This window comes from Manacus vitellinus, unplaced genomic scaffold (genome assembly GCF_001715985.3).
Source record: "Manacus vitellinus isolate BGI_N305 unplaced genomic scaffold, ASM171598v3 scaffold_5_pilon, whole genome shotgun sequence".
Lineage (NCBI taxonomy): Eukaryota > Metazoa > Chordata > Aves > Passeriformes > Pipridae > Manacus > Manacus vitellinus.
In genome coordinates, this window is record NW_021940682.1 from 16,509,678 (window position 1) to 16,534,594 (window position 24,917).

At 51.0% G+C, this 24,917-nt stretch overlaps 1 protein-coding gene across 1 annotated transcript; it reads left to right on the plus strand.

Moving 5' to 3' along the window:
- Nucleotides 1–4,276: 4,276 nt before the first annotated feature.
- On the plus strand, nt 4,277–24,619 carry SYNGR1 (synaptogyrin 1). Its single transcript, XM_029963414.1, has 5 exons — nt 4,277–4,311; nt 4,399–4,603; nt 15,905–16,142; nt 17,551–17,696; nt 20,273–24,619. Exons 1-5 carry the CDS (start codon nt 4,277–4,279, stop codon nt 20,489–20,491), a joined length of 843 nt encoding a protein of 280 aa, XP_029819274.1. The 3' UTR covers nt 20,492–24,619.
- Nucleotides 24,620–24,917: the final 298 nt, after the last annotated feature.

Consider the following 24,917-nt stretch of genomic DNA (forward strand, 5'->3'; position numbering starts at 1 on the left):
CGGGGCCAGAAAGGTACGCGGGCGGCGATGCGCGGAACGACAGAAACATGGAAACGTCTGTTGGGGCTTGTCGAGAACTTCGGTGCCCACGCTCACGGGTCGTAACAGATAATGTGGCACTGGGGTTTAAAAGAGCGCAGGGTAAAGTAGGAACGTAGTAAACCACACGTAAACGTTTGGCTGTGGTTCTTTATCGCGTTATGCAAACCCATGACGTCCCCGTGTCATCCTTCGGATGTATGTGATGCCAGACAGTGTGTCCCACTGCAGGCTTCCTCCCCGAACAGGCCAGGGGTTTCCTTTCCACGAAAACAATATGCTGGTTCCAAGCTGGGAGCGAGTGCCTGCCTGGATGGGGTGTCCCAATGCAGTGTTTGACTGGTTTTCTCAAATAGCTCTACAGCCATGGGAGGCTCTGATGAACCCTGAGCAAAAGGCACCTGACAAATCTACATCGCAGCTTGAAGATGATGTTAGGTAGTGTAAAGAAACACACTAAAAAGAGAGAAAAAAATTAAAAATTAATTAAATAAAATAGGCTTCACTGCCAGCATCGCCATCCCACAATTTTTGCGTGTATCTCAAAATAGAAAAAGCTATCAAATAACTTCTCTTCCTTCATGCAGGGACATGATTGCATGTTCTTCAGGGGCTGTGTCCTGCTGTATATTCCCACGGTGCTTGGTACAGCGCAGCTCCAAACTCAATCAGGGCCTCTGTGTGCTGCAGTTGAATTAATAGTAAACAATAAAACCAATGTACGTGCTGAAGTTGTGCTGTGAGAGAGAAACTGAAAATAAGGCTTTCAGTGGAAGCTGCCTGGACTAGTTGCTATTCATGCTGTTATTTCTCCTGCTCCATTTACTGCTGCTCTGGCACATGGATGAGCACTGTGAGGACCAGCTGTGTCTCTGGGAGATGTTGGATAGCTTAGACCACATCAGAAACTTGCCAGCATGGGAGCTGGTGCTGCATATCTTCTGGGCAGGAGTGAAGCAAAGTTGAGGTGAAACCTGAACAGGGAAGGAGCTGAGAGACAGGAGATAAATTATTCACTCTCCTTTTATCGACACCAGGAAATCAGACAGGACCCGGCTGAAGAAGCTTTCTCAGACTTCTCTGGATTGGGAACTGCACAGCACCCTTACAGGATAACTGATGTGCTGCACAGCTCTGGCTGAAACATCCCCTGAAGCAGCTCTTATCTTCAGCCAGAAATCTTGCATCTCTCAGCCGAGGAGAGGAAGGAGGACCACCCTAAATGGTGGACCCATGTCTGAGGGGCAGGAGAGGGTAAGAAGGCTGAGTAGAGCTGCCCACTTTGCCCAGCTGCCTGCCCAGCTAAAGACCAGGTGAGGAAGTGTCAAGAAAATGATGCTGTGAGACATGGTCCCTTCAAGGACCACCACGGGTTAGCATAGGACATGCAAAGTGCTTACCCAACTTTTCACATCACTGGAGATGCAGGACATACACCTGTCAGCTGGGAGAGAAGAGAAGAGAAAAGAGAAGAGGAGTCATGCCTTTGGAGGAACAACTCCTGGCCGCTCGCTGTAATCGTCAGGGTGTCACGTTGCCTCTGGGTCAGCCCGAGAGCCTCAGCTCAAGTGAGGTGGGCTGAACCCAGGCTTCAGATAACAGGCATGGCATCAGGCATCCAGGTGGCTGGTAAACCTCAGAGCCTGGCCAGCTCAGCTGATGGCCACATCCTGCTACCTACAGCCTGGGTTAAGGATGCAGAACATGAGCAAAGCAAGGAAGCTGATACTGGGTGGTTGAGATGGTATTAGATGCACCCACGAGGCAATCTGTGGAAAATAACTAAACTGCTGAATAGTAAGATCCAGCCTCACGACATCCAGAGGCTGAATAAATTGGGAATCAGTAGATAAATTTGCCTTATTATAAGAAACATGGGCCTTAATCCACCACAGCCTGTGGTACAAAAGGGGATGCACACTGAAGGCCACAACAACAGTGGAACCCAGAGCTGGGTGGTCTGGAGCTTCTCACACATGGGGCACCCAAAGTTTGCCCGCACTGTCTCCTAGGGCTTACAGATGAGGATGTGTTTGACAAACACAATACCATGCAAAGATTGGTGCCCCCTGGGAGGACTCCTGCCCTGCCTCCTCCCTCCCTGCCAGGGACCGTGGCACCACAACCATCAGAATTCCCACCGCGGGGATGCAGACCTGTAACATGCAATGGTAGTGCTGCACATTACGGTTATATCAAGTAACTGCAGACATCAATTAAACAACACCAACCTGTAGAGCCACCAGCGTGCTTGTAGCAGATGTGGGCAGAGTCCTTCCCAAATCTTCATTCGCGAAGCCTAGCCATGATGATGATGATAGAGCCAGATCCCACTGCCAGCTGCACTGGTGTAACACGGATAAGCCATTCAGCATGGGGAGACTGGTTACCCACCTAGTGTGAAATAATTAAGGAGGGCATATCCAGCTGTTAAACACACTTATTCAACTCCCAGAGACCTTCCACCCTCCCTCCCCCACTCCGGTCCCTGCAGGTTAAGTAAAACCCAAGGCTGGAGGCTTTGCTGGAGGGATCTGTGTGCAAACCTGCATGAAAAAGCCCATACAGACCAAGATGTGCTTTGTTTGGAGGACATTTCATTGCCTGCTCTAACCTGGCAGACTGGTTCCCTAGAAAGGGGGATGATGCCCCTGCTTATTGCGGGGGGCTTGGACTAGATGGCCTTTAAGGTCCCATTCTAGGATTCTATGGCTGGATGTGATGGAGCAGTGTCCATCCTCTACCTCCAGCCTGCCCCTCAAAATGAGCCCCACAAAAGATGCAGAATGGCTGCCCACTTTTTGGAGCGCAGCTCCAAATGGGTGACCATAGGCCAGCTTTAAATGCTCTTTTATCTCCCCCATACATTTTTTCTCTAGCTCTTGCATGGTTTTGGCTTCCACTGCTGAGTTTAGGGAACCATGTTACAATCCAAGGGCTTGCTTTCCATTTCAGTCCATGTAATACAGATTATCAGGGACTCTGCAGCAGCCAGTAGGCCACTGGTGTGCAGCTACTCTGCGCAGAAGGCATGGGCCAATTTGCTTGAACTGTCCCTAAGGCTAGATAGCTTGTCCTCACACATCCCTTCCTTGCTGTGCTGGTGACCTTGGTGGTATTGTGGGTGCCAGAGAAGTCCAGGTGACTCCCAAGGCTGCAGCCTCAGGAGTGCAAGGTGTGTATCTTGCAGTCTCTGCCTCCCAGAGTTGGGGGTTCTCCCCAAAATCTGGATTCCCCGTGTTCACAAAGGGCCTTTTCCTGCTGCCCCCTCCCAGGGACACGGTGTGGGCTGGGTGAGGGATGTTGCAAATGAGAGCCCTAGACTTCGCTGCAGTGTGATTTTGAGGCTCATCAGGCATCTCTGCCTGGGGGCAGGTGTCCAGTGGGGGAGCAGCACTGACCACACCTCTGGGATAACGGGCCACATCCAAGGGCCCAGCCTTACCCCTCTGTGGGAGCCTCTATGGGGTAGCATCACAGAATCACGGAATTGTTTAGGGTTGGAAGGGACCTCTCGAGATCATTTAATCAAACTCCCCTGCCAAGGCAGCACTACCTCAAGCAGGTGACACAGGAACGTGGCCAAGTGGGTTTTGAATGTCTCCTCCCTGGGCAGCCTGTTCCACTTCTCTGCCACCCTCAATGTAAAAAAGTTCTTCCTCATATTGAGGTGGAACTTCTTGTGTTTTAGTCTGTGGCCATTGCTCCTTGTCCAATCACTGGGCATCACTGAAAGGAGTCTGGCACCATCCTCTTGGCACCTGCCTTTGAGATATTTATATGCATTCATGAGACCCCCTCTCAGTCTTCCGTAGACTGAACAGGCCCAGCTCCTGCAGTCTCTCCTCATGAGATACTCCAGACCCTCCAGCATCTTCATGGCCATCCACTGGATCCTCTCCAGCAGCTCCTTGTCTCCCTCTCAGTCAGTATGCTGAGGAGCCCAGAACTGGACACAGCACTCCAGATGTGGTCCCATTAGGGCCAAGGAGAGAGTGTGAGTGGCTGGGGGCTGACCCCGCGCTTCTGCTAGGACCTACCAAAACAAAGCGTGCTATGCCCCCTGCATCCTTCTCCCAGGGGCGCTGGGGTGGGCTGCCTTTGTACCGGGAGGTGTTCGCACCGCCCTCCGCAGACCCCCATGCTGCAACCCGCAGTGCCCGCGCCCCCAGCACCCCGCGCACACTCCAGCCCCACGGACACCGCCGCCTTGCCCCAGACCTGCCCGGACGCCGCGATGTCGCGGGCGGCAGCCCGGCGGGCGGGGGGGGTGTAGCGTGGACGGGGTGGGTGCCGCGCTCCCGCGCGGCGCGTCCCCCGTGGGTGGGAGCGCGCGGCTCGTCGCCGCCGAGCTGCCAGGCACGGCTCGGCTCGGCGCGGCTCGGCGCACAGCCCGGCTCGGCTCGCGCAGCCCGGCACCCGCCCGCCGAGCCCCCCGCCTGCTCCCGCCCACCCCCGCACCGCCGATGGACGGGGCGCCTTCGGAGCGGGAAAGCCGGCGGCGCCTTCGACCCGCAGGCCTTCATCCGGCAGCCGCAGACCCTGCTGCGGTTCGTTCTCCTGGGTAAGACCCCGCCGCCCGCGGGGAGGGCACCGGCACCCGGCAGGGGTAGGGGCGTTCCCGCCGGGCTGCGGGGGCGCGGGCGGGCTCCCCCCACCGACCCCGACCCCGACCCTCCTACTTCACCTGCCTCTATACACGCAACGCAGACACATATATAAAAAATCGTTATGCCCTATGTTACATATCATTATATGTTATTATAATAATATGCTATTATATATTATATATTTATTATTATATGCTTTATATATGCAGCTGTATGCGTATGTCGATATGTCTCCACACATCCTAGATCAGTACACGCACAGATGTGGACATATACTTCCATAACCGTTTATGGCTCTATCTCTGTTATATATATTTTTTTTATAAAAATATATATGTGCAGGTATGTTTGGATATATGGATCTGGGTTTATATATATGTATGTATAAAAGTCCATATATATCCACATATATGTGTGCACATACACATACAGCTACATATCTGGATGCGTGGATATAGGGCCATATGGGGCGAGAGCAGTCTGGTTGGAGATTTCTTCTCTGTGGGGGAAGGCATGAATGACCATGACCCCATCTCCATCCCTGCTGGTTTGGGGGTGGTGGTGGGGTGTCTTCTCACCCTCCCATGCCTGTGGGGTTTTGGCAGATGCTGGGAGGCAGCAGGATGTGGGGTGACGGGGGAAACCTGGGAGAGGGGAGAATGCTGCAGTCCTAGGATGGCTCCCCGGTGGGTTGGGGGTGCTGGGCTCAGGCCGTGCTGAGGTGAGTTGGAGGGGCTATGGGGGGCTCAGTGTTGCTCTGTGTTTTACCCTAATCCTCTCACCCCGCCAAAGCTCCCTTCTCTGTAATGTTTTCATCTCCATAATTTGTGGAGAAGGGGGTAGAGGGAAAGGGGGGTCTTATGGGGGTGTCAGGAGAAGGTCTCTTCCTCTTCCCGTGATGCCGATCCCATGGCTGCCCGTGGGGCCGGCGCATATGTGCAAGAAGGTCATTGGGATTAAGGGAGTGAGTGCTGCAGCACTGAGCTGGCGGGGGAGAGATTGAGGTCTCGGCCGGTAGCGGAGAAGGGAGGGCAGGGAGAGAGAGTGGAGGAGACACATGCGCATGGAAGCTGAGAGGAAAGGCGGCAGGCTGGCTTTGGGAAAATAAAAGCAGTGCTAGGTGGGGGAAATGAGGAGGAAAAGGGAAGGTGGCCTGTCTCCCTGCTGGTGGTGGGGAGGCAGCCCTTTTCCTCCCAGCTGGGTGGGTGGGTGATGTCCCCTCCGGGTGATGTGACTCGGAGGGCAGCTGTAGAGCCCCAAGACAGCTAAGGACGTGATTAATGCGGGCATTCTGTCTGTCTGTCCATGTGCCTGAGCTTGTTTACACTACAGCACATCACGCCAGGAGCGGGCTGGCTGTGGCTGGAGGCCAGGCGAGGGGGTATGTGTGCCCCCTGCTCCTGGGTGGCTGGAGTGGAGCCAGCCTGCATGCCCCGGGATGATGGACGTGATGTGACCTACAAAGGCTCTCCCACTGCTAATCTCTGTGGCAGAATTTCCTCTTTCTCTCTCTGCCACTCTGTCTGGTGGGTTTTTTTCCCTTCATCCAAACACTGCAGGATTTTGGCTTCCCAGAGGCACCACTGAGGGAGAGAGAACAAGAAATATGTTTGGTTTTTAATTAGGCACCTAGTCTGCTTCAGAGTACACTGTTGGCTTGCTTGCTGAGCTCAGCTCTGTGCCTTGCAAGGTCTCCCCAGGCAAGAAGCACTTCCCAGGGACTGGCATCTCCTTGGGACCCTGTGCTGTTTCCCCCTGGTCGTCTGACCTTGACAGAGGACAGGATGGGATTTACCCCAGGCACTTCACTTGGCCGTGGAAATTGAAGTTGTTTTGCAGGAGCTGGAGGTGCTCCAGGTCAGTGGTCCAGCGAGGGAGGCTGTCATGGCCATCGTGGTGCAAGTCTATGTATTCCTTTTCTTGCTTTTCCACTGTCTTGGTCTTGTCTGTCCTCTCTCCTTTCACAAAACAGGGGAGCCACAAGCTCACACCAAATATTCAGTTGTAGTTTTGGTCTTTTTTTTAACTTGAGACCAAGACAGGTCCTTGTGGGCAGTGAAGTCCTCTCTCAGGCTGTCACAAGCATCATACCCTTTATGGCCCTTTCCATAAATTGGTTGAACTTTGCTGGAAAAAAGACTAGTTCATGGGTTTTTTTGGCCTTCTCACTCTGTCTGGGAGAGCGCTCAGTGGTTCCAATGGTCAGGGCCTTCCACCATAAATCTATTCATGGTTAGGGTTTTATCCATTTGCTTTTGTGATCTTGTGCCCTTCAGTTTAAATGGTGCTTTTCCCTCCCTGGTGTTTTCCCCTGAGTGTATTTATAGACCGTGATTGCATCTGTACTTAGCTTTCCTATTGCCATGCTCTGTGAGCCAAAGTTTTCTGGTGGCAAAGGGCTCTCCCTCCCTGTGGTCTCGGTGAACAGAGTCCTTCCTTTCACCTGCTCTTGCACACACTGGAAGTACTTTGCCCGCCATCTCCTGAAATCTCATTTGCGTTTATCCTGCTCATGTTGTGACTGGTCCATTGTCTCCCCAGGGCAAGCTAAAGGCTCATTTTGGCCTGTTTCACATGATGAGCTTTCGCTGAGAGCAGAAATTCTCGTGATCGCTTCCTCAGGCAGTGACCTTGTGCTCGGGTCATGCAGCCTTTTAGCAGACTTCATGATGGCACAGAGGTGCATATGGCTTTTTACCAACAGAAACCAAAACTGGCTCCTGCCCAGGGAGTTTGCAGCCCAACTGAGGTGGTGGCAAATCTCTAGGGAGAACTGTAGGATCAGGAGCAGATGAGATGACCGAAGATTATTTATATTACTCCTTGCTGAAGAGGAGACAAGATAAATTTGACAAGGAGAATGCTGAACTATGGAAAGAGGTTAGCAATTCTGGAGCATCAGTTCACTATGACTGTGCTGTGAGGCAGCTCAGGTTTTGTGGGTGCTTTGAAGGTCGGGCATGGTGGAGTAAGTATGCATCTCCCTATATAAAGGTTGCCTGCTATGGGTGCTGGTGAGCAGTAGTGGTCCTGCAGGGCGCCTGTGTCAGGTTTGGATGTTCAGCCTCAGCACAAGCCATTTTTCTGCTGCTGCCTTCCCCAGATGTGCTTGCCAGGATGAAATAGCAAAGCAAGGAAACAGCAGTATGGAGCAATCCCTCCTGAGCATCTCTGCTGAAGGTGCTTCCAACAGCATCTGGATCTTGCAGTGAGGGGACTTGTCCGATTCAGATGAACTGAAGCTTGCTGACAAAAGCAGTGTGTTGCTGGAAGATCCCAGAGGCTTCCTCACCTCTGTAGGGAAGAGCAGAACAACTCCCTCCCTATTCCCAGCAACAGCAGTCAAGAGAAGTCAAGCAACTTACTCTGTTGCAATGTTGCCACTGCAGTTTACTCCCAGTCCTGGTATTTCAAGGCAGTGCTCCACGTTGTGCCACTTCACTTGCTGCCAGCTGCAACACAGAGACGTGCTCAGAGCTGAGCTGCATCTCACAACTGTTTAGCTCAGCTGGTAAGAGCATGGTGCTAATGATGCCAAGGTCACGGGGTCCATCCCCGAGCTGGAATCAATGATCCTTGTGGGTCCCTTCCTACTCAAAGTACCCTGTGACTCTGGTGCCCCACAGCAGATGAGACATGGGTGCATGGGTTGGTTTTTTACCACTTTGGCATATAGACTTGCCTTCAGCCCGTTTAGGTGACCCAGCAGCTGGAGCTACTGGTGCTACTGCTGGAGCTCGTGGAGCTGGGTGACCCACACCAAGCTCCAGTTGCACAGCTCCAGGATTGTTCTTGAAATGAAGCAGGTGAGTGTGAGCACATCCCTGCCGAGTCCCGTTGTGCCTGGGCCCACAGTGCTCTCCACAGCTGTCACATGGGAGCTGGACGGCTCCTTCACAACCTGCAGGCATTGGATGTAGCACTGGTGCCATAAATAAGTAAAATGCTAATTGAAACAGGTTGTTCCAGGTGCTCCTGTCTGCTTGGAAACCTGCTTGCTGGAGAAACTGATGTGCTGCTCGGTGTAAAAGCCTAAGAAGGCAAAAGTAACTAGCTTTTTGGAAGCAGGCCCAGCTTGCTTGGATGTGGGTTTGAGTGAGAGTATTTCCAACCACAGTTGCACAAACAAAGCAGCCCATTAAAATTTGTCACACAGATTGAGGTCCCGAGCCCCCTCTGATGCCAAGGTCAGTCACTGCCCCTCCAGAGGGAGGTTTGGTGAGGAGAGGTGCTGCCTGCCCTCCATCTTTTCCTCCGTTACCTGCTGCTGTTGCCGCTGTGTCCCCTGGCTGGTAGGAGCATGCAGACCTTTCAAGCTAGGACAGGAAGTGCTGTCTCCTGTGTCTACAGGCATGGTACATCCCAAACAGCTCTGGCTGAGCAGACAAGGCAGGTGAAGGACAGGAACCACATCCCTTGCTCCACCACAACAGGCTGGCACCTGCAAACTGGAGGGTGGGAACAAGTCACAGCATGGCAGGGAGCCTCATCTACTCCCTCGCCAGCCTGGCTTGCCATGCTCATGCCTGGCTTATGACACCACTTGCCTCTTCCCAAGGACACTCAGTGTGGGCTTGCAATGGCAGTTAAACTGAGCCTTAGAGCTTGGGGGCCTCATTAGTCCGAAACCAGCTGGAACTGGGCTCCCACCTTCTTTCTGCCTCAAGTAAATTTAACTGAGATATTCCCCATGTTCCTGGACCATAGCTCATGCTCTGTCTATTCTCGGCCACCTGATTTTTGCCCCAGCCACCATGCTCCCTGGCTGTGTGTTTGTGAGATACATCGGTGCATGATGAAAGAAACACAGCAGTTCAAAGCATGTGCTTTCAGTCAAGCCTCAGGTACAGTTCCTTAAGGGAATGCCCATCCCTAGGTCTGCTTCAGAAGGGTTTTTGGGAGTTTGGTATCACTGGGATTAGGTGAGAGACCATGTCAGAAGATGAACAATAAGTGTGCACAATTGCTTGGTGATTCAGGTTGGATACAGAAGGTCGTGTTGTTACCAGCATAGCATTTCCAGGAAGAATCTCAGAACAGGAACAAATCTCTCATTAATGGCATTGGCAGATAAAGATCTGAGAAGCAGCACATAGGAATCAAAGACAGTCAGAAACATGAACAAAAAATAACATAATCATATGTAATCTGCTGTTTCAAAACAAGAGAGGCACACAGATGAGAAGCATAGTGATGGGACAAGGCAAACATTTGTGGCAGGACAAGGCAGCAGAGAGGACTCACGAGGCTGCAAGAGGAGCAGGTGCAGGTGGCAGTGGGTGCAATTCTCTGCTTAGGTTGGCACAGCCAAGCCAAGGAGGGAGAGATGTGTTGCTAGAAAGAAAACTGAACTCTTCCTTATGGAAAAAGATGCAATGTAGCAATGTTGGGACTACAAAAGACATGGATACCACCATGGAGACGTGGTCATGGGGAGTTGTCATTAGTCATGATGGGACCGAAGATGCTCTTTCACCAGGGGAAGAGCATGAGACCTGTGGGACTGGATGGAGCTTCCTGAAGTTGTCCTCTTGGGCTCAGCCTCCTGCTACACCATGGGCATCTTCCAATGGCAGAGTTCTTCCTTCCTACCCAGGGTTGCAGGCACGGCTGCTCCCATCATCACCTGGGGCTTGAGATGTTGTAGTGGGGAAGATCACCCTGGGCACAGGTCTGGTGGGAGGCAGAAGGGTTAATGGCTGGCCTGTCAGCTGCCAAACCATGTGTGAAAAAAGAAGCTGGCTGGTCAGGAAAGCCTGTCCCAGATCCCGTGGCAGGAATTAGGGATTCGGAGCCTTTCTCCCTTCAGTCACCTGCTCCAGCTCAGCCTCAGCTGGTGAGCTGGGAGCTGGTGCCATGTGGCTGGTGGCCAGAGGGTGAACTGGAGGGAAGTGCTGGCATAGCTGTGCTCTTCCCCTGTCCCATGTTCAGGGGAATTGTGTATGGGGAGACTGGCCCCCTCCAGCACCCGCACAGGGCTCAGACACACTGTCGAGACCGTGGGCAGGAGTTGTTTGCTGCCTGTGTGGTGCTGGCTGGAGGGAATAAATAGAGGCCGCCTGTTTCCAAGCTGCCAGTCCCATGCGTCTCAAAAGCTGCATATGTTTTCTTCAAAATGAACTAAATACAAGTAGATTTAATGATGATAATAATAATAATAATCCATGTCTGTGCAGGGCACTCCAAAGCTTTCCAGAGGCTCCATTTGCAAGAGGCTGAATGAAAATGAAAGACAGATCATCTCTGCCAGTTTATCCTTTGCGTTCTTCCCTGCTCTCGCTTTCTTTTTAAACAGATTTATTCCTGGTCATTACCAGATCAGACTCAGAAGAGGTTATTGCTTCATTCTTCCCGAGGGGTATTTGATTTGAAGTCCCGCAAGGAATATTATGTCACCAAACTATTTCCTTTCTATAACAGGATAAAAAGGGGGGGGTGAGAGAGGGAGAGGCAGCATGCAGTGCAACAGAGGCTGTGGCCGGCAGGCATTGCAGTGAGCCCAGGCAGGCAGCTCAGCAGAAACCCTCTTCAGCTTCATCCCCACCACAGCCATCCTGGGGATCTTGGGGATGAAGTCAGGAGGCAGCATGACAAACTCCTGGGATGAGGAGCAGGAAAATCCTAGTGCACTGCCAGAGGCTGGCTGTGTTTTGCATCCATCACATGATGCTCAGGAGCATCTGATGCACGGCTGGGGATGGGCAGTGTGGTGGAAAGCCTCACATGATGCTCAGGAGGTTTTGCCCAGCTCTCTGCAGGGCTGAGCCTGCACTGGGGAGGTTGGGAGGGACTGGAGAACCTCTCCTCTGAGGGCTCACCACTCACCTTTGGCTTTGGCAAAATCAGATAAGCGAGTTAAGCAAGAGGGGAAAAAAAAAGTATGTTTTGGTAGGGTGTAGAATTTTGCCTGTTCTGCAGTTTTCTCACTGTAATAAGCCCTTACATGCCTGTAATGGGCTGCATGAGCCCCATGAGAAATGAGGAGAGGAAACCTCTCAGCTTCTCCCCGTCTCCTCTGCACAGTGCTAAGCATTAAGTTCATTTTGCTGCGTCTTTTGGCAAGTTGCTCTGTCTCTGTCAGCTTTGCAGTGCACCTGGCTCTGGGCTTCACTTGGTGTCTTTGGAGCTCTTGGATAAAACAGGAGTCAAGGAAAATTATTGCAACAACCTATGTGGATATAACATTTAAGGAGAGGCGAAGTGGAGAAAAGCTGGGTCTCAGGAGCAGGAATGAGTTGGTCAGATCTTCTCCAAGTGCTGTTTTCTGTCCCTGCACATCCGCCCAATTAACACTCCTCTTGGAGGCTTAAAGAAACCTAAAAATCTCAACCAAAAAATCTAGTTACTTCAAGCCCTGTTAGCTGACCTCAGCAGCCTCGCTGAAGAAATGAGGCCTCTCAAGTGCCCAAAGCTGGGGCTGGCTGGCTGTTTTTTATCACTGAGCACAGGAAAGTGGCTAGCACCTCCCTCAGCAGACTGAAATGATGGGAACCCCGGGATGCCTCCTGTCAGCCTGCAGACAAGCCACTTGCCTGCATCTTGTTGCTCAGTCAGAAGATGACTCCTGCCATCTCCTCACCTCATCTTTGCAGCTGGATGCGTATTTTGGACCATTTTATCAGTGGCCATAGGCAAGACTCTGTGCAGCGAGGATTGGCTATGCCAAATGGGGGGAGAAGAAACAAGCAGTGATAATGCAGGGCAGTAAGAGGCTTGTGCCAGTGCTGCTTGTTGCTGGCATTTCTTCAGAAGTGCTGCAGATGTGATGGGAATGGGAACGTAAATGCTTCATTCTTGAAAACTTGGTGCTTTGTTTATAATCCAGGCAGTCATTCATGCTGCACCTGCAGCTTGGATCATCTTTGCAGGGCACAGATTGTGAAATCAAGGAAATAAAAAATATTTGCTCTTTCTAAGATGACTTGCCACATCAATGAGCTTCCACCCACCTACTTCCTTACCAACAAGGAGCAGCTGCCATGGACGAAGTGTGCAACAGTTTCTCCTTAGGGCTGCAAGATCTGAGCTCTCATAATTATGATTTTTTTTTTTTTTAGAAAACTGTTTGTCACAATGGTTTCTGTGTATAGACATCACAGGAATAAAACAGGAAATGTTGCCTGTCAGCAGCAGCAGCAATTGCCTCTTCTGCTGTCCAGCTCTGCCTGTCAGTCTGGAACCTCTGGTTTGAGCTTGCCTGTTCTTGCCCAGTTGGTGTTATTCAGCCCAGCTCAAGGCTTCTGTGCACAGTGGGTCCTCACAGCATTTTGCTGTGCTGTCAGGGTGGTGAGAGCCTGGCAAAGGAAGCAAGCCCTCTCTGTGCCCTCTCTGCAGTGCTGAGGAGTGGAGCATGGACCAGAGCTGATGCCAGTGGTGAGGAACACACAGATAGAAGGAGACATCCCTTAAGCTACTGTGCTTTGGTCCATTGAAAGCTTCCCTAAGGACAGAGAGTACTTTGGGGTAGCTGTTTCAGGACACAGAAGATAAGCATCTGCAGTGTCTTGTTCTGCTCACAAGTGAGAACACATTTAGTGGAATCTCCCCAGAAAACTTGTAAGATCATCTGAAATCAGATATTTGCCTGTAAATCATACCTTGGGCACCTCCAGGCTGTGAAACAGGTTTCTCTTCATAGGAGAGAAGTTGCAGTGTTTTGGCTGACTGAAGATGGAGAAAGGAAGTTAGGACTGCCACCTCTGCTTGAAAATTAGGGAGAGGGAGATGTTCCTTTGGTCTTGTGACTCTGAGCTGCGCCTCTATGACATGCCAGCATAAAAAGGTATGAAAAATCAAATGCAAAAAGGAATTATTTTGCTTCTTTTTCTCGCAGTTGAGAGCTCTTCCAGGCCAAGCAGCAAATCCAAAGATAAGAGTAGAGGGAAGATATGTATCAGGATATGAGCTGAGTAAACAGAGGTGTCTCTGGGGACAGGCCATTACTGAAGTTCATTCATCTCGAATGAGTAAGCAGAGATTCACAATACAGCTTGTTGCAAGGGTTGACCTGACTCAGGGAATCAACATTTTACCAGTTTTGAGCCCTAAACCAAAACTGAACACCAGACTATACCACTTTTGAGGCTGTTCCTTGTCTCCCAAAGAGAAGATAAGCTTTCTGTCTAGTGCTGCAGAAAACGGGGCACCCACCTTGTAATCACAATATATGGAGGTTGATACTTCAGGTGTCAGCATTGGTGCTGGTCACAGCCTCACGTTGGGATGTCACTTCAGGAGTCTGTCAACTCCCCCTCAGGTCAGAGGAACAGGGTGTTACTGTCAATGGTCCCAGGCAGACCTGTCAGCCCAGCCTGTTGTGAAGGTGTGTGAGACGTCCCACTGAAGGAGCCTGGCTGTAATTGTGTACAATTTTGCTGCTTTCCAAACCATTCAGGCTGAAATTTTGAGGATCAACTTTTTGATTCTGGCAGAAGAGATTCTTATTAAATTTTCACAGGCAATTTCTGCAAAATATGATCAATCTCAATTTTCAAGAAGGAGGAAGACAAATCAGTTGTTTTACTTCTAAGCTTAAAAAGCTCTCATGAATTTTCAAAGAACCTATACAGTCTCTGTGCTTAGAAACACCAGCTCCCAGCTTTTTTTAGTTTGCTCTAGTGTGATACACCCAATTTCAGTAATGCAAGTGTGAGTCTTGGAGTGAAAAAATAATATGTGTCAGTGGCTACTTTTTAGAGTTTGGCAGGTGAAACATGGTTGGTGTTGAGTATCTGCCCAAGGGCTGTTGGGGACTGTGAGTAAGGTTTTTCCTCTTGTTCTTGAAGCCACAGGCCAAACAGCAGAAGTCTGTGTTATGGATCTCAGGCGTCCAACCCCACCAATGATAAGTGGTGTATTGGGTTGTCATTAATCAGCAATTTTCCCTGAACTCACAAAGCTACTTTTCTGCTTTCTGGGTTATCTTCTGGTGCTTGGTTGGGTTAAGTGGTACTGGAGTCCTTCTGACCTAGCAAACATTCAGACCTAGCTCCACTCCCTGCAGGAGACTTGGCCTCTTCACCTTCTTGTGTGCTGCTGCTCCTTGGGGACTGAGTGGTGGTTCCAAGGGTGCCAGGTCTTGTTGCGCAGAAATCTCCTGGGCTGGCATAGTGCCCTGGTGATGTCCTAGTGCCTGTTAGATGTAAGTTCATCCCATGCCTGAGGTCCCATTTCCTGTCTCCCTGAGACTCCTGCAGGCAGCCTGCAGATGGCTGTTCCTACTGAGAGTCTCCAGATTCCCTGCAAAGAAAAATCTGTACATGCTGCCTTGATCTTCCCCTCTTTCTCCTGTGGCTGCAAGGGGAAGCTGTTTATTTGAGATGCAGGACTGGGGGTGCTGTAAATAGCTCTCTGCTTTGGTGAACCTGCTGTGTCAAAGAGGGACAGCCTTGTGGCAGGAGACGAAGGCTAAGCCTATGAGCAAAGATTAGACCAGCAACTGCGGATTAGGGCATTTCTACCTGGACTCATCCTTAATTCTACCTGATTTAGAATAACATGCAGTGGCAGTGGTGGCGATGAGTAGGGAGGACTCACAGTGGCCTTGACAGGTGGACCTGGAGGAAGGATGTTTGGCCCCTAAAATCTGTGGGGAAGCTTGAATGGTGTTGGCATACAGGTGAGTGGGCAAAAGGATAGGTGGTGTCATGGACTGGGCTGATGGAAAACTGGTGGAGAGAGGTGTATGATGTGTGGGGAGATGGGGAGAACGGGAGCCCAGCAAAATGGAGCTGCAGAGCAAGCAGGGCTGTGGATTGTGGGAGGGTGGATGGGGAAAAGAGCATAGTAACTTGATAGATAAAATCAGTGAACAAATGCATGGTAGAAACAATTAATCCCTTGACGGCAAAGGAGTGAGTGGGAGAATAAGTGCAGACTAAGAGGATTTCCTCTACTTGAAGCCATTGTATGCAGGCACCTGCACCAAAATCATATCCCAGTTTACACTCCATGTTGCCTCCCTGTGTGTCTGTGGGAAGCCACCCTTACTCCAGACTGCAACTGCTTTGCATTGCTTTAGGTCAGATGGATAAAAAGGTTCAATCTAAAAATGTCCTATTTTAAGTTAATCCTCAGAAATAAAATGAGACCATCTCCCCAGTAAATTCCCTGTGGCTACAGCCCAGGCAAGAGAGCAGGATGGGAGCTCAGCAGAGCAGAGATGTGCTTGCAAAGAGTGTCTGTCCCCTGCTCCTTTGTGCTGGTCCGGAGAGATGGGTCTTGCCTTGACATGTCTCTTGCCTCCCTCCCCACAGATATTCTCCATTGTGGTGTTTGGCTCCATTGTCAATGAAGGGTACGTGAACCGCCTGGACGAGTCAGAAGAGCACTGCATTTTCAACCGCAATCACAATGCCTGCAACTATGGCATTACCGTGGGTGTCCTCGCCTTCCTCAGCTGCCTTCTTTACCTGGCTCTGGATGCCTACTTCCCGCAGATCAGCAGCGTCAAGGACCGCAAGAAGGCAGTGCTCTCAGACATCGGAGTCTCGGGTGAGCTTCCTGGCTGGTTGGCTGTAGTGCCTCTCTCCTCTGCCAGCAAGGGAGAGGGAGGGAGCTTCTGCTGCCCTTCAGGTCAGGTTCCTGCTTGCAAGGAGGCCTTTAGGTTCCCTACTCTCTCAGGTTTTCTGTCTCTCTCCTTTTCTTTCCCTTTCTCTTCTTCTCAGACAATCTGGCTGATGCCTCTCAGCTGTTCTCCATAGGTGTAGCTCAGGGAGCCCTTTAGGATTAGCAGATCTTGGCTCCCTGCATCCTTGTGCTTGTTAAGACCAAGTATGGATGCCTCTGGAGACAGTACTTCCTCCTTTTCCAGCTCCAGGTGATTGAACATAAAAAAAAGTTGAGGGATTCATGCAGGCTGACTTAACTAGTCCTCCTAGGTTACCTGGCATTCCCTATATGAATAACTGTTCAGGACCTCATCCATCCCTGAGGCTTATTCTAACTTATAGTCAGATCTCTCCATCCCCAGCAGCGTGTTAAAGTGACAGAGTGACAGTGTGTGTGTATGTGTGTGTGTAAGGCCAGTCAGCAGGACCATGAGGAGGTGCTTTGCTCTCATGCTGTCATCCTCAGTCACTCTCCTGGCTTACTCCACCCATTCAGGCAAACTGCTCAACATCAGGCCCTCCCCAGAGTATGCCAGAGGGGCCATAAGTGGAGTGAGGGCAGGATCAGATGAAGCATCTGAACTTGCTAAGGACATTGGGCTCGCAGGTTTGTCCACGGTTAGCCCTTTGCCTGGCAGTTCCTTTTACAGCTGACAAGAGAAGGGGAGTGACTGAGCCCTGTTTTGCTGCTGCTTAGGAATGTCCATTTCCCTCACTGCTGGGTATCTGCCTGCACCTGGCAAAGAGAGTAAGTTCCCCCTTGAGGCTACCCTTTACCTTCACCCCTTTCCTGGGGGCACAGCATGTTAATGGTCCTTCACCACCTTTCCTTGATGCGAGTCCTTGAGCTGTGCTGTGCTGACAAAAGCCAGTCTCTGTGCAACTGCAGACCAGCTCCTTCCCACTCTTCTGCAGCTCCCATGGAAGGAATTGCTCTTTGCTTGTCCTTGCAGGATAAGGTTGTAAAGCAGTGGCTGTTTCAGACAGCCCAGGTGATCGCTCTAGTACTGGAAGCCCTTCAGGCTCCCTCCCAAGGCCAAATGCAAGTCCCGTGATCAAACCAAACACAAGCAAATGAACTCTCCAGAGGTACTTTCTGCAGACACCTATTGTCACCTTGACAATGTAGCCATCAGTGAGCTTTACCAGCTCACTTGGGCTTAGACTGGCTGTGCAACATCCTAGTGGGTCTCAGAGGACTGAAATCTCCAGAGAAATGTGATATGTATATGTTCTGCTCACACACATCTTTTGTCCTTCCCCTTTGGCATGTCCATGGTGGTCCATCTCAGCCTTTTGGGCATTCCTCTGGTTCGTTGGCTTCTGCTTTCTAACCAACCAGTGGCAAGCTTCAAAAGAAGAGGACAACCCACTGAATGAGGGAGGGGATGCAGCCCGAGCAGCCATCACATTCTCGTTCTTCTCCATCTTCACCTGGGTGAGTACAGAGTCATGATGTTGGATCAAATGTCCTCTGTACTGTATTATCTTGTGGGGAATGGAAGGTGATTGGCTAAGAGTGGTTCCCTCTGGGATCTCAGTTCACATGGCTTCTGAGAAGGAAAAGCAGGAGGGGAGGTGGTTGGGAGGTAAACTTGGGAAACAAGGACTCAAAAACTTACATGAAAGAAGGTTTTAGAGCATTTACAAGCACAATGGGAAAGAGAGTCCCATATCCTATTAAGTAGTGTCCTTGACAGACTTCCAGTATGACTGTGGACAAGCCTGCTCCCCAAGCACCATTATCATAGAGTTATACAATAGTTTGGGTTGGAAGGGACCTTTAAGGCCCATCTAGTCCAACTCCCCTGCAATGAGCAGAGACACCTTCAACTAGAGCAGGTTGCTCAGAGCCCAGTTCAACCTGACCTTGAATGTTTCCAGGGATGGGGCATCCATCACCTCTCTGGACAACCTGTTAACCTTTTTCCTCTTTGCATCAGAGGACTTCAAGAGCATTTTCACCTCACAGATACTAAATAGAGAAGGGAGCTCCAGGCCAGGGGTTGTACCCATCTCCCTCCCTGCTGTGCTCCTGTCATATGAGTTGTCACCATTGGCCACAAGAGGCTGCAATGAGTGTCCCTCTGGGCTGTCTGTCTGCAGCACTGCCTCACTGGGTCGTCTCTTAGGAAGGTGATGGTGCTGTCTTAAGATTACCCTTTCCCCAGCAGTTCTTTATTGCTAGTTTTCTGGAAAAACTGCTGTGTGCAATATAAATGTCCTTGATGATTTCCTCCTGCCTCTGAAAGCACCAAGCACAAGTGATTTTTTTCTGAAGTGACAGGATAGTTCCAAGCAGGAAAGCGTTTTAACCCTGTCTCCATGCATAAGTGCTTGTGGCTTTGTCTTCTCCCCTTCCTACAGGCCTTAACATTGGGCAGGGTCCAGATAGAAAGGGTACCATAAGACCACAGAGCTGCCAGAGAGGAAGGTCACACCAAGCAGGATCAAGGAACATCAGTGTGTGTGTTCCCTTCATGAGCTGTGTCCTGCACTTGAGTGCTGCCAAAATCCCCTTGCAAGCTCCAGCAGAAAGTTTGACAAGGAGCAAGGCTTTTGCAGGGGGTCCCTCAGGACCCTTTTTGAGGTGCCATCACCTACAGTGGTCCTCTGCAGTTCACAGGCTTGTGAGTGGCTAAACAGGCATCTTCTTCCCCTGGTTCCTTGGGGTTTTTATTTCAAACACCAGTTTGCTCTACCTTACTGATTCTCCTTCCCACACCCCTTTCTCTCCTCACAGGGCATCCTCGCATTTCTGGCTTTCCGGAGACTCAGAGACATTAATTTTCAGGAGGAATACAATACCCTGTTCCCTAACTCCCCATCCTTGCTGCCTTAGTGCCCCTTGCTGATGGGAGAATTTGGGGGAAGGGGTGGAGGGATGAAGCTGGAGGAGGTCACTGAGCAGAGCCGGTTCCAGTGCCCTGACCATGGGTGTGTGGTCACTGCAGGGCATAGGATGGGAAGACATGGGCCATTGAACTGGAGTGGGGTTATCCACTGAACGGGGGATCTCCCTCTGGAGAGTTGGAACTGGCAATTTCTTCTCCTCCTCTGCTCCCTTCTCTCCCTCACCCATACCCTAACTAATGCTCTGTAACACCACTGTGCCTTTCTTTAGATGACTGCTCAGACCTAATACTTCAGCCAGGAGATGCCCTCTGCCCCCACCACTTTATCTCTTCCATTTCTTTCCAGACCTCACTCCCCAAAAACCTCTCCCCCCATCACCTGCTAGATTGCTCACCTTGATCATCGATGCTCTGGGACAACAAATCATGCCTGCTGGGGTCCACAGTGCTGAACCCTATGCCCAGGCTCCCTCAGTTCACCAAAAGGTGTCCTGCCTGCAGTGTCTGGGGCAGGAGGCAGCACTTTGTTTGCTGACCACCCTGTGGTCTAGGAAGCAGCCACCTTGCCTCCTGCTGCTCCTTTCCAAGGTCTGTGCTCATGTGGATGTTGACTGGTGAAGGGGTTACAGGGGGTGACCTCTACCTCACTACTTTGTGTCAAATCCTGCTCTTCTTCCTGGCCGCTCCAAGCCAAATGGCAGCATACATCCAGCCTGGCAGCTGAACCCGCTGTGGTTTTGCTGAGGCAGATATTGCCTTCCCACAGGCAGGAGGGGCAGAATGGAATAAGCATGTGCCAACTGAGCCTCTGTGATCTGTGCCATGTTGGTGAAACCCCATTGCCAGGCAGGAGGTGCCCATCACATCCCAGAGAGAGCAGGGAGCCCTGGCAGGCTGCACACAGCCAGCTGCACTTGCAGACATCCCTGCCCAGTGCTCCTCTCTCCTGATGGGCTCATGCTTTCTGTGGGACAGCCTGGACTTCCATGTTCTTGGGGTGTTTCACCGGTGCTCCGCCAGGCGGCCCTCGCGCACTAATCCATAACCACTACTAACCCCACTTTTGTTTGTTTCTCTTTTTCGGTACGTTCCCCCTCTTTTTCTCCTCTTCCCTCCCCTCTCTGCTTCCCATGTCTTCCCTCCACCTCCTCCCTTAAAGGTGGGCCAGGCATTCCTGGCATATCAGCGTTTCCAGCTGGGTGCCGATTCGGCCCTCTTCTCCCAGGACTACATGGACCCAAGCCAGGACTCCGGCATGCCTTATGCTCCCTACACGAACGAGGAGGATGCTACAGATGCGGTGGGGACATACCAGCAGCCCCCTCCAGCAGATGCTTTTGACACCGAGACACAGGGGTACCAAACACAGAACTACTGAGCCACCGATGCCCCTTTCCCTTCCCCTTTCCCTTCTGCCCCCTTTCCCACTGCCGGCAGAAAGCCGAGGCACAAACCAGACACGTGCATAGTGGTACTAGAGATGGCTCTCAGCTATGCTCCAGCCTTCTGGGTCATCTGTTTTTATTTATTGTTTTTAAAAAAGGAAAAAAAAAAAGAAAAAAAGGTTTCCCCATCACCTTTTCCTTCTCCTCTCCCCCCAAGCTACCTGCCAGAACCAAATTTTCCCAAAATCTGCATTGTGACAGGAAAGTCCCCCCTTTCCTCCTCTCCCTCCTGCCTTGCTGCAGATGGCATAGTGTGTCTGGTGGGCAGGAGAGGGGCTATGGTACCAGCAGGGTAGGGGAGAGGGTGTTGAAGGCAGAAGGGAAGAAATCAGAGGGACTGTGGACCTTCCTAGAAGAGATGGAGTCGCTAAAGGCTGGAGTAGATGTGGGAGCATCCAAATTGGTTGGGAGCACCTGGTGGCTCAGGGAGGGGAGTGGTGTTGGAGTCAGCATACACAAGTGTGAGGATGGGGCCTGGAGAGCAGCAGGAACAGTAAAGATGGGGGCTTTTCTCTGCCACATGCTAGTGAGTGAAGGGTGCTTTATTTTTAGACGGTTCGGGAAGAAGTGATATTGGAGCGGGGGAGCATAAAGAGAAAAAATGGGAAGGGAAAGATCTGCAGGTACAATCAGGAATCACAGACATGTCTGTAGGTTACAGCAAGAGACTGAGCAGAGCAGAGGGGCAGTGCCATGAGATCCAGCCCCCCAGGATTGAGATGGAGGTAGTTCCCCTCAGCTGTGCATCCTGCTCACTGCTCTTCTCAGTCTGGTGTTTGATGAGGCAGGAGGGGAGCCATGCCCAGTCCCTGGGCCCAGATACAGTGCCCCGGGGGGAAGGATGGAGGATGTGGGCTTCTGGGCACCCTGAGAGTCCTTGACCCCAGCTGGGTTGGTTCAAGGGGGAGAGGGGAGCTTTGTCCTTTCATGCTGGGCAGGAGGAGGAGGAGAAAGACAGTTTTGCTGCTCCTCAGGTCCTTACCTTCCTCTTTACCTCTGCTACAACATTGCAAAGCCTCTTGCTGATGCCATCTTTGTAGCACACAGGAATGGAGCAGGACACTACTTGGAAAGAAATGCTGCTGCTGGGATGGCCAGCATGCATCTGGCTCTTGCACAGGGGTGCAACCAAGTGGGGAAGGATGCTGCCCTGCACAGCCGCACTTTGTCTCCCACTCAGATGGGGAGGAGGTCTTGGTGTGCAGAGAATTGGGTGGGGCCAGACTGAGCTCTCTGAGGACTGGTCTTTCTGTACTTGCCATAGACCATACCTTAGTGCTCTTCTGCAGCATCTCAGATCCTGGCTGGCTTTAAAGCCTCGCCTAGGTGGCAGCAGTGACTCTTCAATAGAGCTCATATGGATATCATTCCACACTCCTCATGATTTTGCTTCAAGTAAAGACAAAGCTGTGGAAGCCCACTCTGTTCTAGGATAGAAGCAAGGTCTCTGTGTGAAGACAGGTTCCCAGAATTCCCCTGAAGGGAAATAATTCAGCAATAGCTACCTGGACAATTGTCCCTGGCACAGACATCTCTCAGAGCACAAGATGCAGGGTTTACTTTGCAGCAATGAGGAGCTCCATTGCCCCGGAAGCCACTCTGCTTGACACAACACTGGTCCCCATAGCAGAGATGGGGAGCAGATCCAAAATCTGCAGATGCTCCTGCTGAGCATCCAGCCTATTCCTCGTAGCACCCTTAGGAGTCAGGAGGATGAGACACAGGTCTGGCCTGTGGCTGTGTGAACATTTCTTCTAGAGGACACTGGAGTTACTAGTCCTTCCCTCCTCCCAGCGTGACTGCTTCCCATCTGCCCCACAGTGATCAGGATGAGGTAGGGACTGTAGAGCAGCAGGCCCCCAAGAGGGAAGTGGAGCAGTGTTCTCCGCTGTATACAGACACTGTTTCTACCTGCTCCTACCAGCAGACTTGTGCTGCTGGTGGCTGTTGCCATGGCTTGTCCTCCCCATGGCTTGCCCCACTGTGCTGGTAGTTACCCACTGGTGAAGACAGGAGAGGGGGACCATCTAGCCCCACGGACACAGCAGGAATGACTGGGTACAGGTCCCTTGCTCTGGGGCTGCGAGTGAACGCAATACTGTAAATAGGAGGGGTGTTTTTTGGAAGGAAGCCTCTTGAGCTTCATTTTCTGTGGGTTCAGCCTAATATTTAGGCTTGGGATGGGTTTACTTTATTGAGAGAGGTTTGTTATGACTGTGGCTGTGGGGGGAGCTCCCTCCAGTCCATCTCCCCCTGGGGGAGAAGAATAAACAAATGTTGAGGTGGAGGAGGAGAGAAATTAGTTGTACTCGCCCAAACTCATCTGTGTCATCTTTCATGCTTTCATTTGGGGTGTGGGGAGGGAACCGAGAGGAGGAGGATGCTATAAATAACCAGCCCTGAGCACAAAAATGTGTTGTACCTTTTGGATGGAACTTTCCAGCGCCTGTCCCCTCTGGGTGAGGGACCAGGCACATAGGGAGAGGTATGGAAAATATGTGGGGGGTCTACCTGAGGCTCTGTTTTAGGGCGTGGTGCAGGAACATCTTACATACCCTGTTCCCATCAGAGTTACGTAGATGACTAAACACCATTTGGGGCTGACTAATGAGCAAGGTTTTCTTTATCCTCTTTGGCTTGCTTCCTTCATGTAACCAGCTGATGGTCTCAGATGGGCTTGAAGCAGGTATGAGCTTCCCCCTCAGAGCCAGGTGGCTTCATCCTGGGTTACTACCCATCTCTCTGTCCCTCTTCTCCTTGCTTTGCATTGTAGGAAAGGCATTGGTGTGGCAGAGGACACTACAACAGTAGATAGACAACTTCTTGCTTTTGCTCATGGCAGAAGACATACGGCTCCTTGGGTTGATGTGCTTTCAGCCTTTGCAGTGGAGGGTTGGTGGTGACAGACCTGGGGGTGGGAGTCTCCTTGTTTGCATGTAGCTCTTTAAAATGCAAAATGCAATTTCCAATGGCATTTGGCTTGTTCTGCAGCTGATGAGACATACAGACCTACCCAAAGGGCTGGTTATCTTATCTTAGGCGCTTCTGATAAGGTGCTGCCTATTTCTGGTTATCATAGGCAAGACCTGAACAGCTGGCTAGAACATGTCTATTATATTCTAAATGTGGGTGATATCAGCCCCACTCTACAGATTAGGAGGTCAGAGGGAAGGCTGTATAAGCAAATCATAAAGCAGCTTTCTTCTCCCTCTGCCATTTGTCCAGATTACAGAGGATTACTATCCCCCGTTGGGAACAATGTCCCCTTGATGTCTTCTTATCTTACAAAGCCCCCAAGTAAGGGAGTGTCTTGTGGAAGCAGAGGCTCTGAAGGGCAAAGGGATGATGAAATTTTGCCCCAGTTCTATCTGTGGCTTCAGCCTCCTGACCTGTCCCCATCCCTGGCTCACCCATATCCTAACCACCACCCTGTTCATCACCTCATCACACACACCCTTCCTCGCCATATTCCTGGCAGTTCCGTCAGGGAAGGAGGTGTCTTTGTCTCTGCTCCCTCGCAAGCACTTGGGAGGACCTGGGAAAGCAGCATTGCAGGGTGATTCCCACAGGAGTCTCAGCTCCAGTCCCCAGAGCGGGTACAAGGCAAGGAGCCCAGTGAGGCCACCTCATGCAGCAAGTTCAAACCATCCATCCAGACAACTCCCTGCTGCCTGTGTGGCATTTGTAACACCACCTGGGCTGCCCGGCCCCTTCCCCTGCCACATTACTGCCTGTGTATAGTATATATATTATATATATATATTTAAAGAGATGTATAATATAAAGCTATACATATATACGTATATATGATGACTCATGGATGGCCTGCCGCATACAGGATCCTCTTGAGTGGTCTTGTCTAAGCCCGAGTGTCCCTTCACCCCTCCTCCCTGTTCCCCTGCCCCTGTCTGTTCCGAAATCCAACTACAGCGAACCCCGCCACCTCGGCACCTGTGTTTACAATGTCCTATATATTTGTGGTTAACAAAGTGAAGGTGGTAACTACTGGTGTCTCAATAAAGTTATGATGTTCAAAATAACCAAACTATATGGAAAAAAAATGGTCTGGATTTTCTTCTTTGGGGAGGGATGGCTTTTTCAGCTTGGTTTGCTACGAGAGCATTGGCTCCTGTGCTCCTCCATGGCCAAGCTGGCAAGTTTACTGACAATCAGTGGCTTTAACAGGGGAGAGAGACCTAAAGAACTGCCCTTATTGAGAGGTTTCAGGGGGAGCTAATGGTTACTTGTTTTACTTGGCCTGAGTTTCAAATCACACACCGTCGAGTGTCTTCACCTAATCAGTAGGAAAACATGAGGAACCTGACATGCCATGTTAGAAATGGACTTTCACTGTGAAAT

Bases quoted from the DNA above. Each gene is read 5' to 3' on its own strand.
- SYNGR1 (XM_029963414.1), top strand. From the start codon at position 4,277: ATGTCGCGGGCGGCAGCCCGGCGGGCGGGGGGGGT. The intron at 4,312-4,398 runs GTAGCGTGGACG...CCGAGCTGCCAG, and splicing joins GCCCGGCGGGCGGGGGGGGT to GCACGGCTCGGCTCGGCGCG. The intron at 4,604-15,904 runs GTAAGACCCCGC...CCCTCCCCACAG, and splicing joins GCTGCGGTTCGTTCTCCTGG to ATATTCTCCATTGTGGTGTT.